This window comes from Rhipicephalus microplus, chromosome 7 (genome assembly GCF_043290135.1).
Source record: "Rhipicephalus microplus isolate Deutch F79 chromosome 7, USDA_Rmic, whole genome shotgun sequence".
NCBI classification, from domain to species: Eukaryota; Metazoa; Arthropoda; class Arachnida; order Ixodida; family Ixodidae; genus Rhipicephalus; species Rhipicephalus microplus.
The window spans coordinates 99,031,713-99,047,241 of NC_134706.1; the positions used below are offsets into that span (position 1 = coordinate 99,031,713).

The 15,529-nt window shown below is 47.8% G+C and overlaps 1 protein-coding gene across 2 annotated transcripts in view; it reads left to right on the forward strand.

Moving 5' to 3' along the window:
• Positions 1-15,529, forward strand: part of LOC142767570 (uncharacterized) — a 455,408-nt gene that overhangs the window by 51,956 nt on the left and 387,923 nt on the right. For both annotated transcript variants that reach the window (XM_075869529.1, XM_075869530.1), the window contains exon 3: positions 6,679-6,704. In XM_075869529.1, coding sequence (XP_075725644.1) covers positions 6,679-6,704 — 26 coding nt within the window. The remainder of the gene's footprint in view (positions 1-6,678; positions 6,705-15,529) is intronic.

A 15,529-nucleotide genomic window follows, 5' to 3' on the forward strand; every position in this document is an offset into this window, starting at 1 on the left:
CAAATTCATTGATTTGGCCACAAGTTCATCCGTTGCTGACGGTGATTATGTTGTCACACCTATTCCAAATGTTCTCCTGGTGCACGACGTCACTGTGCCACACTCCGTCGTAACCATGGCCTCTAACCGAACATGTGTGCCCATTATCAATTTCGGCTTCACGCAGCAAGTACTACCACACGGAATTTCAGTTGCCTTCGCTTCGAACCTTATTATACGGCCATGTCACCGCTTTTGCGGCACACGCATGCTCCGATCTTCCATGTCGCCCTCTGGATGCCACATTCCTCGATGCGGCTTTGTGCCCTATGATTGACCCGAAACTCAAACCTGAGCAATCCGACGCCCTATTCCTCCTTCTGGCTTCCTTCCACGACATATTTGACATCGACAGCATTTCACACGGCCAGACTTCCCACGTGAAGCAGCATATTAATACTGGTAATTCTCCTCTCATTCACCGCCGACCATACCGGGTGTCTGTCACAGAGCGTAAGGTAATTCAAGAAGTCAATAAGATTCTAGCCAAAGAAACCCTCCTCGACCCCTTGGGCACCTCCTGTTGTGCTCGTGAGAAAGAAAGATGACACATGACGCTTCTGCGTCAATTATCGCCGTCTTAATCGAATCACGAAGAAGGACGTTCATACTTTGCACCGATTTCATGACGCCCTCGATTGTCTCCACGGCACGCGGTACTTTTCTTCGATTGACCTACGTTCTGGCTATTGGCAGATTGTGGTGGACAAGAAAGACCAAGAAAAGACTGCGTTTGTAACTCCCGCCGGCCTATACCATGTCAGGGTGATTCCGTTTGGGCTATGAATTGCCCAGCCACGCTTGAGCGTATGATGGACTTGCTAATATAAGGGTTCAAGTGATCAATATGCCTGTGCTACCTAATTGATGTGCTTGTTTATTCGGCCACATTTGAGACACACCTCCAGCGTTTGTCAGCGGTTCTCGACATTTCCGCACTGCTGGCCTTCAACTAAACTCGTCAAATTTTCATTTCGATTTCCAGCAGATTACGGTGTTGGGCCACCTTATCGACGCATCAGGTGTGCAGCCTGACCCGGTGAAAATTCGTGCTGTGACGAGCTTTCCTCTACCCAAGTCTGTCAAGGACGTCCGGAGCTTTGTAGGACTTTGTTCCTATTTCAGAAGGTTCGTGAAAGATTTTGCAACGATCGCTCAACCCCTCACCGACCTTCGGAAGAAAAACGTAACTTTTACGTGGAGTTCAACCCAAGCTGCCGCTATTTCTCGCCTCATTACCGTTCTCACGACTCCATCTATATTGGCCCACTTTGACCCGTCCGCTCCGACAGAAGTCCGAACCGATAAGAGTGGTCACGGGATTGGAGCTTTCCTAGCCCAAAGCCAGTGGGGACACGACCGAGTTATCGCCTACGCTAGCCGCCTACTCACAACTGCCGAGCGCAACCATTCAATAACAGAGCGTGATTGTCTTGCTCTTATTTGGGCAGTCACAATGTTCCGCCCAAATTTCTATGGCACGAATTTCTCTGTAGTAACGGACCACCATGGTCAATCTTGGCTTTCGTCACTGAAGGATCCTACTGGCCGGCTCGGTCGCTGGGCTTTGTGACTGCAAGAGTATACCTACACGGTGACGTACAAGTCCGGACGCCTACGTCAGTAGGCAGACTGCCTGTCCTGCTACCTGGTTGCTGAGTCGAGCACTATGCCTGACACCGACACCGAGCCTTGCGTCTTTTCATTTCGCAAATAACATGCATTCGTGACGAGCAGCGCCATGATGCATCCTTGCGTGCTATCATTGAGCACCTCAAATCACCATCTTCCAATCAGTCCCATCGCTCATTCGTACTCCACAATGGTGTATAATACCACCAAAGTTGTGAGCCGGATGGACCGGCCCTGCTGCTTGTCATTCCGAAACACCTTCGCCCGGAAGTTCTACATGAACATCATGACCTTCCGCCGGCTGGTCACCATGGTGTGTCACGCACTTACAACCAAAAACGCCAATGCTTCTTTTGGCCACGGCTTGCACGCTCAGCCAGAAGATACGTTGCAGCTTGTGAGAAATGCCAGGCCGCAAAGCACCATCGACACTTCCTACCGGATGCCTTCAACCACTTGACATTCCGTCAGAACCGTTCTTCCACGTTGGCTTGGACCTACGAGGCCCTTACTCTTGTCTTCCTCGGGTAACAAGTGAATAGCCATGGCCACTGACTACGCCACGCGCTATGCTATCACACGAGCTCTTCCAACAAGCAGCGCTACAGATGTCACTGACTTCCTCCTCAAGGACGTGATTTTGCAACACAGAGTCCCACAGCAGCTGCTTATAGGCCGTGGCCGCACATTTTTATCGAAGCTCATAGCCGACATCTTGCAGTCCTGTCAAACGAGACAAAAGCTTACTACGTCATACCACCCGCAAATCAATGGACTCACGCCGCGTCTAAATTGAACTCTTACAGACGTGCTCGCTAAGTATGTTTCTACCAACCACACCAACTGGGATCTCGCATTGCTTACATCACATTTTCCTACAATTCTTCTCGCCATGACACTGCCGCTTACTCTTCATTTTTTGTGTTGTTCGGCCGAAAACCCACATTACCCCTAGATAGAGTCATTCGGTCTACCGCGACACCGACCAGCGAATATGCCCTTGACACTATCACTCGGGCTTCTGGCACACGCGAAATCGCCCGCACTCGCTTTCTGGCCTCTAAAGAGTACCAGCGGCGTTTGTACGATCAACGGCACCGTGAAGTGCTTTTCTTACCAGGTTCATTGGTGCTGCTGCGGTCCCCGACCCGTCAAGTCGCCTTGTCTGAAAAACTTCTTTCCCGCTACACAAGTTCATATTGAGCGCTTCATCAGGTTACTCCTGTGGCATACGAAATTACCCCTGCTGCCTCATCGCCTTCAACTGCCCCACACACCACCAATATCGTACATGTTGCACGCTTGAAACCTTACCATTACCACTCTCCCGCTGACGTTGACATCTAGATTCGCCGAGACGGCGCGTCTGCCGCCGGGGATTATGCTATATGAGTGTGACGTTTTGTGGGACGATGCGTGTGTGTGCCTGATGAAGAGAATGAAGAGTGGTCTCCGCTCAATGTCTGGTCTGGCAGTCACGCCGCTGCTGCTGCTGGTTTGAAATATATTTCATCCACAGCCTCGTCGATACGGCGTCTCTCTTCCGTAACAATGTAAATGCATTGGACGACCTCACGTGCAACTTTTCATAGGGGTTTAAGATTTTTTGCTGAAGTTATAACTCTTTTTAAAAAGCACACTGGTTACTTGAGATTGCAAAAGGAAAGCCCGGGAAACGCAATAATAGAGTCCGCAACATCCTTGCCAAACAAATATCAAAGTCATTGTGGTTCATATAGCTTGTTGAAGTACCGACTCTTTATGGAAAGCGTCATGTCACGCTTCCTGCAAAACTATTTCAGTACATTGTGCAATAGATGGGTTGCTTTCAAGTATTTGTGAGAATGTCGGTATATATAATTCAAGTGTAATAGCAAGCTTAGCGGACAGTAGGGAGATCTTGAGAATTCCAATAGCTACAACAACACCAAGTGAGTGTCTAGTTATTATGCGATTGAAGGACAATTGTCATCCGTAAGGAGTCTGCTGAAACATAGAGTGCAGTTGCAGATCCCATATTTGTTGTCGGCAGCATTTTCTATCGCGTAGTATATGTACCCCAGTAACACTTTGTCTCAGCCACGAAGTATCTGGATTTCTTTGCACCATGGTTGTAGAACTCAGCCCCTTTCATGAAATTGTTACACATGCTGAGGAGTGTTGGCAATAGCACTACGTCTTTTTTTCAGTGTATGACCAACAAGTTACAGAAAATAGCAGCTATTGCATGGTCGTTGGGCCACAAAGAAACTTTTCCTTTGCTTTCGGCCTTTACAAAACAATATTTCTTCCAGTATTGAAAGAGAAACTGGACTCCCTACGTTTGTTTTCTTCTGTGTTTTTTTTATTTTTGACGCAGAATCCTTCGTACAATCGTCATTTTCTCTCCTACGTGTCAATACTATGGTGACATCTGACAGTGATACCTCAACGGGCTCTCTCATATTTTCACAGCAGTATCTGTCACTGCCTCGCGGGTATCAGATGATCAAAAATAAACGGCATTATTTCAAGGAACACGGCCGGTAAATCTTAGAGGTGCAGCACAACATTACGTACCTTTGTGTTTTCACGATGTCTTGTTGTAAAATAATAAGTACTCCCAGATTTGATTTCACATCCGAGCAGAACAAAGAACTCCTTACACTTCTTGCACAGTGCAGCATTTATTTTTTTCTTGCTGAAGCAGGAGCGATCCTTCTTTGGAGCGCATAAATTCTTAAGCCTAAAAAAAGTCTAGGGAGAGCTCTACTGACTGCGTTCATTGCACAGGTCTCGTTTCCCTAAAGTTGAACGACTTCTTCAACGGAAAAAAATAGAACAGAGTCAATATGCCTACTTGGCATTATCTTGCTACAACCTTTCGCATCTGAATGAGCTAAATCATAATTTAGCGTTGTGTATTTTTTCCAGAATTACGAAGTGTACTTTCTAAAGTGCACTGGTTCCTAATGAGTGCAGATGCAGAGTTCTGAGAACCTCCTCAAAAAAAGTGATGGATAGCATTGACCAGACCTTGTGTCTCTCGGTTACAGCCTTCTCTAATGGGATTTGGTGCTTCCCTTATGGATCACTATGGTGGCTGTTGATCCACTGTAGAGTTTTTGCAGTATGATTATGTAGGGCTAGTTGATGCCCTGATTTTGTAGTACCTGTATTACTGCTGATGTTACGACTTGGTCAAACGCCTTCTCGTAATCTGTGAAGGCTATGTATAAAGATTGGTTGTATTCTGAGCATTATATTGTCATTGTAAATATATGGACGCTCTCGGCTAAATTTCGCCGTCGGCGCCGACGAGGATGTCAGCGTTGATGTCATACACCATATATGTATACGTATGTACATATATGCAAACGGGAGAAAGAAGAAATCTCATAAAAAGTCACCGGCGCGCGGAATCAAACGCGGGACCTCCACGTCGGGAACTCGAGGCATTTACCACTCAGCCACCAAGAGGATCCTTCTTAAACATTAAAACCGCAGGCAATTCATATATACCACTTACCGCAGTTGGTGGGCATCTCGGTGGAGGAGGGGGGGACTATCGCGTTTTCAGCACTATCAGCAAAATGGCACAGTGAGCGCGCGGCAGCTCTCATCTCTCACGCGTAATTTGGACCGCGTAGAGAATCCGACGGTCTACACTAGATCATGCGCCCTTGAAGTGCAGTGGGGCAGAATCGTACGTCTTGGCTATTCTTTGAGTTTCATCGGAACGATTCGGTTGTAGTTACTGAGTGCACATAGGCCCCTGCAATTGTGGCACAGTCTTCGTTTGAGAAAAGGGCGCGCTGTTCAGACACAGCGAAGCAACAATTGAGATGCTTATTCGCACTAAACTGTTTCTGTAAGTACGTTTCGTGCGTCCTTTGCGCGTGAGAAATGCGGGTCACGTTTTTATATGCCTATTATTTTGCGCGTGGCCTTCCGATTCATTGCTATCTTGTTCATGGCTTCGACTTTACGGCACAGCTGTGACTTGTTTCTTTGTTACGTGGGTTATAGTATGAATATGATGTCTTGTGGAGCAGCCTCTACAAAACCCGGCTTGGTTCTTTGGTCGATTTTGGTTCGAATACAGATGCTGGACCATTCACAATTCTATATATGCTAAAAGGTGTGTTGAAAAAATTAATAAAAGCATAAGTCTGGGGTGCGGCCTCACTGTCGACCAACTGCCGGTAATTCACTTCCTCACCGGAGTAGGATTGAACACCCTGGCGCAGTACTTAGCCACTACCTGCCATGACTTCAGCAATGAACCCTTGGCCCTTAGTTCTCAGCGGCTGTGTAGCCACCTTAAAGTGGTGGTCAGACCTGCGGCCCAATGGACGATGTTAAGAATTTGTGGGTCCGGACAGCAACCACAGGAATAGCTGTGCTATTCAAGAAAACAGGGTGGTCAATGAGATGTAATAGGGCTTAAAGAAGTTAGGACAAGTGAAACTTGTGCATCGTTAAAAAACGAACACGTCTATGCTACTGTGGATTAGTTGATAGAGAAGGTTAAGGGGTGAGGTGTCTTATACACAAGAATTTTGCTAGTCAAATGAGAATCAATCAGCCGAATAGCGAACCATTAGCGAGAGGGTGCAAATGTCTCATAAGTTTAATAAAAAGTACAACATGAAGGTACTACAGGCCTACGCAAAAATGCACCAAAGTCCAAACATACTGCAATCCTTGCAATAGAACCACATTCGAATGAGGCCTACACGGCCCATAAAGAAAACAGTTACCTTCAGCTTAGCAGCAAAGAGCCATTTACACTAAAATAACACGGCAGATGACACACCGTTTGCTCGATTATGCAAATAAATCAATTCTATACTTCTGCACTTACTTCTAAAATAATAAGTGACATAAAGGTGAGAGTGTTGTTTTCTGTATACACCGTTGTGATTTATTGCAAACAGTATCTTACCCAAGGTGATGTCTGTGCGAGAGTTACAAAAGCTTCTTGAAATTAGCAATGTGAGAGTCATATCAGCACTTTTTTTACAGCTAATTGGAGAGACCAAACACGCGAGGTAAGGTAATTTTTTCGTTATACTGATCCTAAATTACTGAAGCCTGCAACACTTTAGTGACAATTATTTTAAAGTTTATAGGTGCAAACCTATACTTGAATAAAGTAGCAACATAAACTTCATATTGAACTTTCTTGTCAAAAGGAACGACATTGGTTGGACCTTCTGGTACTTCGTATTAGAGAGAAAATTAAAACTAGTGCCTAAAAGACTAGTAGCGTATCACGCGTCACTTTTTCAGTCCTTTCGGTTTAAGCGTTGGTTTTTCCAATCTTGTCAAGCCTCATGCAGTTTGTTAAGGAAAGCTAAGTTTATCCCAATTTATGACCTTCATGTTTCTTAAAAGGAAAAGACATAACAAATGTATTCTTACAAATTTATATTCACCTATGAAGAGAGGTATTGAGGGCAATAATTTATACGTAGCACTCTTGGCTTTCGTCAGACAACAATTTTTTGGGACATAAAAATGAAAAAAGATAATCCGCAGGGATAATTGGCCATCAATATTTAAAAACTTTCATTTCAGGTGTAAGTGTTTTATCTCTGAAATTGTAAATACAACGCGCTGAGCGAATGCACTTACTCCTTTCTATATCATCATATAGCGCTAAACTTTGGCTCGCAGAAATAAAAAAAAGCTTGTATATTGTTAGAGTACTTTTGTAATAATCTATTCACAATGCACAGAACTCGACTAGCAAGATTGCGCCAGTCCAGCATCAACATAAAATATAACTTTGTCCTCTTCTTCATGCAGCTGCGTTGTAGTGACTGGTATGAATCATAACCCCCGGTGGTAGAATCACCATCCGGGTGCTTAATCTACGCAGATGATGTCGAATGGAGATGATATGGCTTTACCCAAGCAACGTGAACAGTGTCACTCGGAGCTGATAATGACTTTGTTGGATTGGTTGGTACAATACTGTACGTGACGTCGGGCACCTGGCAAACGATACGGAATGGTCTATCGTAGGGCGACATCAGTTTCTCAGAGAGTTTCACACGCCGGTTGGATGACCAGAGGAGCACAAGAGAACCCGGGAAAAAGTGCACGTCCCTTGGTGAGAATCGTTGAGCGGTTGTTGGTGTGCCTGTGAGGCCTGTAGACGGTTACAGGTGACTTGGCGCGCGTGACTGGCACGGGTGTTGGCTTCCCCGGCAAAATCAGTGGTCGGAGGTAACAAAGTGTCTAAGGGTAGTAATGGGTCACGCTCATTTAAGAGATAGTAGGGTGAATAGCCGGCATTGTTGCAACGGGAGGAACTGTAGTCGAACGTCACATTCGGCAAATCAATGCCCCAATCCTGGTGGTCAGTCGCAACCAATTGGTGAGCATATCGGTTTGTGTCCTATGTAGGCGCTCCGTTGACGGCACTGTTGACGGCAGAGCACGTGACGCAGATCATTCACCAAGAACTCGCAGCTATGTCTCCTGCCTCAACTTTCTCCCGTGCTTGTGAGTACAGCTCTCAATTGGTGCCTTTAGTGCATGCCATCGTTCACCAAGAGCTTTCGAACGTTGGCCTGGAATCTGTTTGCGCCGCCGCCCCCTACCGACCGACTGACCGTCGCCCGCCAGTTTCCTATGCCCAAGGCCAGAGTCTCCCATTGCGCTTTTGTAATCCCACCAAGCGAAGGACTGCTGATGACCAGCTTATTTGCATCAAGTGCCGCGTTACTGGTCACGTGGCCCGCTATTGCAATAGCAGCTGGTACTGGCGTTCGCCTTCCTATGGCACCAACAGTCGCACAGAGGCAGCTTATGGCCACTTTGGAACTCACCACAATTCACCTTGGCCAGCCTGTTGTGGCGGTGCGTCGATGGCGTATTATCAGTCACCATCCCCTCACGGCCATCAGACCCGATCGGCGCTGTCTCGTTGCCATCGTCGCGCTCACCCCGATTTCACCATCCTCTTTTACCGACTGCACATCTGGCTCGGGAAAACTGGACGATGACACTCTCAAAGGTGCTGCTGCATCAATGCTTCGCCAACCGAATTCTCTGACCATACAGACACAACGCAACCTCAAAGACGTTAAAGTAGATGATGCACTTGTCCTTCAAAACACAGGTGCTCACAATAAGTGATGAACTCTAAGCTTTGCCGCCGCATTACAAAGGCTTTAACACCACCCACAGTGCTGCTCATTCAAGTCACCGACGCTGGAATTTTGTTTTGCTTAGGATGTGCTTCGCATCTTTTAGTATTGCTGACCAGTCAACTGTGGTTTTTGCCATGCTCAAGAAGTGCTTTCATGAACTCATCCTCGGCATGGAATTTCTTGCCAAACACTCTGCCTTAATTGTCTGTGGAACAGGCTTACTTCAGCTTGACCTACTTTATTGCTATGACACTACAACTACACTTCAACGACGCTTGTGTTCTAGCGAGTACGTTCGCCTAGCGCCCCAAGCCGTTTACTATGTAACCATGAGGTAGTTTACCTCTGTACCCGATGGCGATTATGCACTGGCACGAATTTTGGACGTGTTATTTGATAAAAGTGCTGCCCTTCCACATACTATCTTGAAAATCACGGATAATGTGGCGTCGCTACCAGTACTGATCTTCCGCTGGAAAGCTCAAGTTGTTCCGGACGGCAAGACTCTAGCCAACGTCTCTTTGTCACAGAACGAGCGCTAAAAATGGGCGCGCCGCCAAATTCTTGCGGTAACGCGCGGAAGAGACGCCGGAAGGTCAAAAGAAAAAAAAGAAAACAAACATCCAAGGCTCCCCGGGCGCGCGCTCTCCCCTTAGAAGCGTGGCTTCGCCGACGAACCTTCTCACCCCACATCGGCGGCCGAGATAGCCCGCGAAAGTTCTAGAACGAAAAGGGCGTAGTCATACCGAGTTGAGACATCGGCCGCGGAGGGCATTCCAACTTCTCGCCCTCTTCCCAGCCTTCGCTGTGTATCGCGCCGACGAAATGACGAGAACCTTCTGGAATGTCGGGCGCAAGGTATTTTACCGAGCAGCCGAGATAAGAGATCAGGAGAAGACGGAAGTTAACGCAAGAGCGCGTAGGTATTCTGCCGTGCAGTCGGCGAAGGTTTTGTCCGTAAAGACAAAGCAGGAGAAGAAGATGTTTTACACCTGAGGGGTGAATGCTCGAGCTACAAGCAAGAGCGTGTGTCTACCGCTATCGAGCGAAGACGCGAGGCAACAGCTGCGTGTGTGAAGCCGACGTGTTTCCGGCGTAGGAGTTTGGACCTTGGAGAGTGGCCTATTGAAGACGCGGGGTTTCCAGGAAGAGGAACTTCGGCGAGGTTTCCTGGAAGAGAAACTTCGAGGGCAGCGGAACGGCGACAACGCTGGACTTTGAATGAGTGATTCTCGGAAGAGTATCATTCAGACTTTTGTTCCAAGGACTTTGGACTGAATAGGTTTACTATCTCTTTAGTCTTTAAGTGTCTTGGTTGTTCAATGCTTGCGACTGCATTGTAGTGTGTACTGTTGTCTGGGTCCGTTGTTCAAGTGTGGCTAATTGTACTGTGTAGTACGTTGTTTGGTGTGTGACGTAGTGTATTCAACTATTGTGGAGTGTGCATGCTAGTGTTAGTTCGATCTGCCCGTATTGAGAATATACTTTTGTTTGTTTATCAACTCTCGGCTCTGACTTGTTCTTTGGGCCACAGCCGGCGTCCGCTGGCGCGCCAAAAAGGACCACTTCTAAATTGTCCACGCTTTCGTGGTGCGGTTCGGAGGGCCGATACTTCGGCCCTTGGAATTAGCCCGGCGATAGCCTCCCTAATTAACGGGACTGTGTGACAATTAATCTGGCGTCCGCGACACAGGACTTTTTGGTGCACAGTGTGTCCAAAGTAGTGAGAAAGAGCCTCGAGTTGTTGATAGTGCTATCGGAACAATTTTTTGTGTTGTTCAGTGTTCTCGTTAACGAGTGCAGTGGAGTGTTCCGATAGACTGATTTAGGCAGATACTTTTTGCACGTGGCAAGACGTCATTTGCGAGACACAATGGATCTCGAAAAGCTAGTAGCTCTTGGTGAGAAGATGGGTTTTTCTGGCGCCGAACTACGGAAATGGGTAAGCCAGAAGAAGAAAGAGGCGGTGGAGAGAGAAAGGTTGGCAGCTGAGAGAGCCAAGGAAGAAAAGGCAGCTGAGTTGGAACGAGAGAGGTTGGCGGTCGAAAGAGCCAAAGCGGAAAAAGAAGCTGAGTTGGAGAGAGAGAGGTTGGCAGCAGAGAGGGCCAAGGAAGAAAAAGCAGCTGAGTTGGAACGAGAGAGGTCTGCAGCTGAAAGGGTGAGAGAAGAAAGAGAACCAATGGAGCGACAGCTGAAAGAAGAAAGAGAGGCAAAGGAGCGACAGCTGAAGGAAGAAAGAGAGCAGCAATTGAAGTTGGAGCTGGAGAGAGAGAAGTTGGCAGCCGAAAGGGCGAGAGAGGAAAGAGAAGCGAGGGAGTGACAGCTGAAAGAAGAAAGAGAAGCGGAGATGGCTGAAAGGGAACGGCAGCGGCAGCACGAGATGGAACTCTAGCGGCTCCGTTTGCAACAGCGAAGTGAAACTCCAGTCCAAGCTAGAGTTGAAAGCAGCGAACGGGAAGATCATGGTTTCCGCTTGAACCCAAGCAAGCTTCTTGTAGCGTTTGATGAAAGGAAGGACGACCTTGACGCGTACCTTCACCGATTTGAGACGATTGCGAGGAGCCAGAATTGGCCCGAACATCAATGGGCAACTACTTTGAGTACTTGCTTGAGTGGTGAAGCGCTCAGTGTGTACGGTAGGCTGACGCCGACCGATGCAGCCAACATGCCAAGGTGAAAGCTGCTTTGCTGAAGCGATTTAGATTTACTGTAGAAGGTTTCCGGGACAGATTTCGGACAGGAAAATCAGCTGATGGTGAGACGGCTACGCAGTATGCCGCCCGACTTTGTCATTATTTCGACAGTTGGATTGAACTTTCAGGGACAGCGCAGGAGTACGATAAACTTAGAGAGCTCCTAATTAGAGAACAATTTCTTACTAGTTGCCACCCAAGCCTGTCGGTGTACTTGAAAGAGAGGAAGGCTGAGTCACTTGAAGGAATGCTTGAATTGGCTGATCAATTCTTGGAAGCGCAAGGTGGAACTAATTTGACCAAAGTCAAGAAGGATTGTCCCGATGATTCGAAGAAATTGGCTCCCAAAGAAAAGAAGCGTGCACCGGAGAGCACTCCGCGTTGTTTTTTGTGTAACCGAGTGGGTCATCGCGCGAAAAACTGTCGAACGATCTTTACGAGCCTTACGGTAGTAAAATGTTTTAAGTGTTGTCAGACGGGGCACAAAGCAGACGCATGTCGAAACGGAGCGAGTCAAACTCACCAGGTATCCTGTGTGCTAGCAGCACCAAAATCCGAGGATAATGCCGTCACCGACGGATTTGTAGAGTTAAAAAATGGGGAGAAAATTCCTATTGTGGGAGCTGTAATATCAAAACGGCCAACCGGTGTTACGAAGGGAATGCCAACGCTGCCTGAAAAGGTTGCGGGGAAGAAGATTACGGTTCTAAGAGATACCGGTAGCTCCACGGTTATCGTGCGGAGAAATTTGGTACGGGAAAGTGAGTTGACCGGCAAAACGAAACCGGTTTGCCTAATTGACCGTACAGTTCGGATGCTTCCCGAAGCAGAGATTGAGGTGGAAGCCCCGTACTTCAGCGGGAAGGTTACTGCTTTATGCATGACGACCCCCCTTTGCGACCTTGTCATCGGAAACATCGCCGGGGCGCGAGGACCGAATGATCCGGAATGTTTGGGAGAAGACCCTAAGATAGAGTCCTCGCACACCCAGCGACCGCGAGATACAAGGGAGGAGCCGCCCGTGACGGATCTCACTAGAGCCCAAGGTGAAGCCGCGGTACAAGAGACCGTAAATGAGAAGATGATCGTGTTGAATGAGTTCACGGGCCGAGCAACTGGACTTACGTCGGCACGACCTCAACCGACCGACAGTGTAAAGGAGACGGAGTTGGCCAGCCAGGCCAATTGTAGAGACATGAACAAGCTGGTAAATAAACAGACCAGACCCGTCGAACGTCATGACCCGTTAGCAGGGTCGGAAGTGACAACGATGGCTGAGACGCTGCCTCAGATACCGTCGTTGGAGAAGGCTCGCCGAAAAAGAACAAGGGAAAAACAACAAGAGATCGAGCGAGCACCGCAAGAAAGGACGCAAGCGCAGCTCGAAATACACAGGATAGGTGCTGAGGTCGAATGAGAATGTGTTTGGCAGGGCTGAGTGCGACATGTTGTGTTAATGTTGTGTTATCCTGTGTCACAAGTGTCGAAGTGTGTGTGCTGTGCTGTGATTTATAGTGTTGTATAATTGTTGTAATGAGAGAATTTTGTACATTTGTATTATTGGGAATGTGTGGTTGAGTGTTGTACTCATGTGCCTGTGGTTATATTTCATGTGTTGTGTAATTGAATTACAATGTACAATTGTATTGAGTGAACTATTGCGAATGTGACGTGTCATGAGCGACGGACTATGTTACAGTCTTTGAGTGTGTGGGGACTGTTCGCGCTCGTTTGTGTGGTTCTGAATATTATGAGATAATATTCTTAAAGTGGGGGGCAGTGTCACAGAACGAGCGCTAAAAATGGGCGCGCCGCCAAATTCTTGCGGTAACGCGCGGAAGAGACGCCGGGAGGTGAAAAGAAAAAAAAAGAAAACAAACACCCAAGGCTCCCCGGGCGCGCGCTCTCCCCTTGGAAGCGTGGCTTCGCCGACGAACCTCCTCACCCCACATCGGTGGCCCAGATAGCCCGCGAAAGTTCTAGAACAAAAGGGGCGTGGTCATACCGAGTTGAGTCATCGGCCGCGGAGGGCATTCCAACCGTTTCGCCCTCTTCCCAGCCTTCGCTGCGTATCGCGCCGACGAAATGACGAGAACCTTCTGGAATGTCGCGCGCAAGGTATTTAACCGAGCAGCCGAGATCAGAGATCAGGAGAAGACGGATGTTAACGCCAGAGCGCGTAGGGATTCCGCCGTGCAGTCGGCGAAGGTTTTGTCCGTAAAGACAAAGCAGGAGAAGAAGATGTTTTCCACCTGAGGGGTGAAGGCTCGAGCTACAAGCAAGAGCGTGTGTCTACCGCTATTGAGCGAAGACGCGTGGCAACAGCTGCGTGTGTGAAGCCGACGTGTTTCTGGCGAAGGAGTTTGAACCTTGGAGAGTGGCCTATTGAAGACGCGGGGTTTCCTGGAAGAGGAACTTCGGCGAGGTTTCCTGGAAGAGAAACTTCGAGGGCAGCGGAACGGCAACAACGCTGGACTTTGAGTGAGTGATTCTCGGAAGAGTATCATTCAGACTTTTGTTCCAAGGACTTTGGACTGAATAGGTTTACTATCTCTTTAGTCTTTAAGTGTCTTGGTTGTTCAATGCATGCGACTGAATTGTACTGTGTACTGTTGTCTGGGTCCGTTGTTCAAGTGTGGCTAATTGTACTGTGTAGTACGTTGTTTGGTGTGTGACGTATTGTATTCAACTATTGTGGAGTGTGCATGCTTACGTTAGTTCGATCTGCCCATATTGAGAATATACTTTTGTTTGTTTATCAACTCTCGGCTCTGACTTGTTCTTTGGGCCACAGCCGGCGTCCGCTGGCGCGCCAAAAAGGACCACTTCTAAATTGTCCACGCTTTCGTGTTGCGGTTCGGGGGGCCGATACTTCGGCCCTTGGAATTAGCCCGGCGATAGCCTCCCTAATTAACGGGACGGTGTGACACTCTTCTACCAGTGAACATTCTGTTTTTCCATTCATTGTTGTCGTTCATTTGCTCACTGCTACATCCGCTTCAAAGAGCCCCGCCAATGCCGGCTCTGACGAGATGATCGCGCCAGACCTCGTTCTAGCACAGGCAGCCGATCTCCGGCGTATCTTGGCATCCATCAGGGACATCTTCGACTTTAGCAACAACCTTTTAGGTCACACATGAATTCTTACATAATCGACACTGGAAACGCCTGCCCAATCTGGTGACGTTCTTTTCACGTGCCACATGCAGAGCGACAAGTCATTCAGCGTGAAATTATTAAAATGCTCACAAAAGACGTCATCTATTCATCTTGCTGTCCATGGGCCTCACCAGTCGTTCCGGTAAAAAGGAAGAATTGCAGCTAGCGCTTCTGTTTCGACTGCCTTCACGTTTACAAGGTAACGCGCAGAGATGTCTACTCACTGCCACGCTTTCACGAGGCTCTAGACTGCCTGCACTGGTCTGCCTACTTTTAATTTATCGACCTGCGTTCAGGATACTGGCAGATTTCTCTCAGTGACATAGACCGCTGAAACACTGCATTTGTTACACCGGATGAACTTTTCAGTTTGAGGTAATGCCTTGTGGCTTAAGCAATGCTCCCGCTACAAGTGAGAGAATGGTGGACTCCCTGCTATGCGGTTAAAAACGGTCTACTTGCCTTTGTTATCTCGATGACGTCATTGTATTCTCTTCGACATTTGAAAGTCAGCTTAGCCGTCTGTCAGCTGTTCTGGAAGTTTTCAGAAAGGCAGGCTTACAGCTCAACTCCTCCAAAGGCCGTTTCAGCCACTGAACGATAACAGTGCTATTCCATCTTGTCAGTGCACAAGGCGAGCAACCCGATACCAAAAAAATTCGCGTCGTCATTGATTTTCCAACACCCCGTTCTACGAAAGATGTACGGAGCTTGTCGGCTTCTGTTCATATTTCGGGCGTTTTCTTCACAACTTCGCCGACATTGCCTATTTCTTGAAGCAGCTACCTAAAAAGGATACGCCGTTTTCCTGGGGTCCCAAGCAAGCCAACTCATTTCGCCGACTTGCTGCTTTGCTCACTT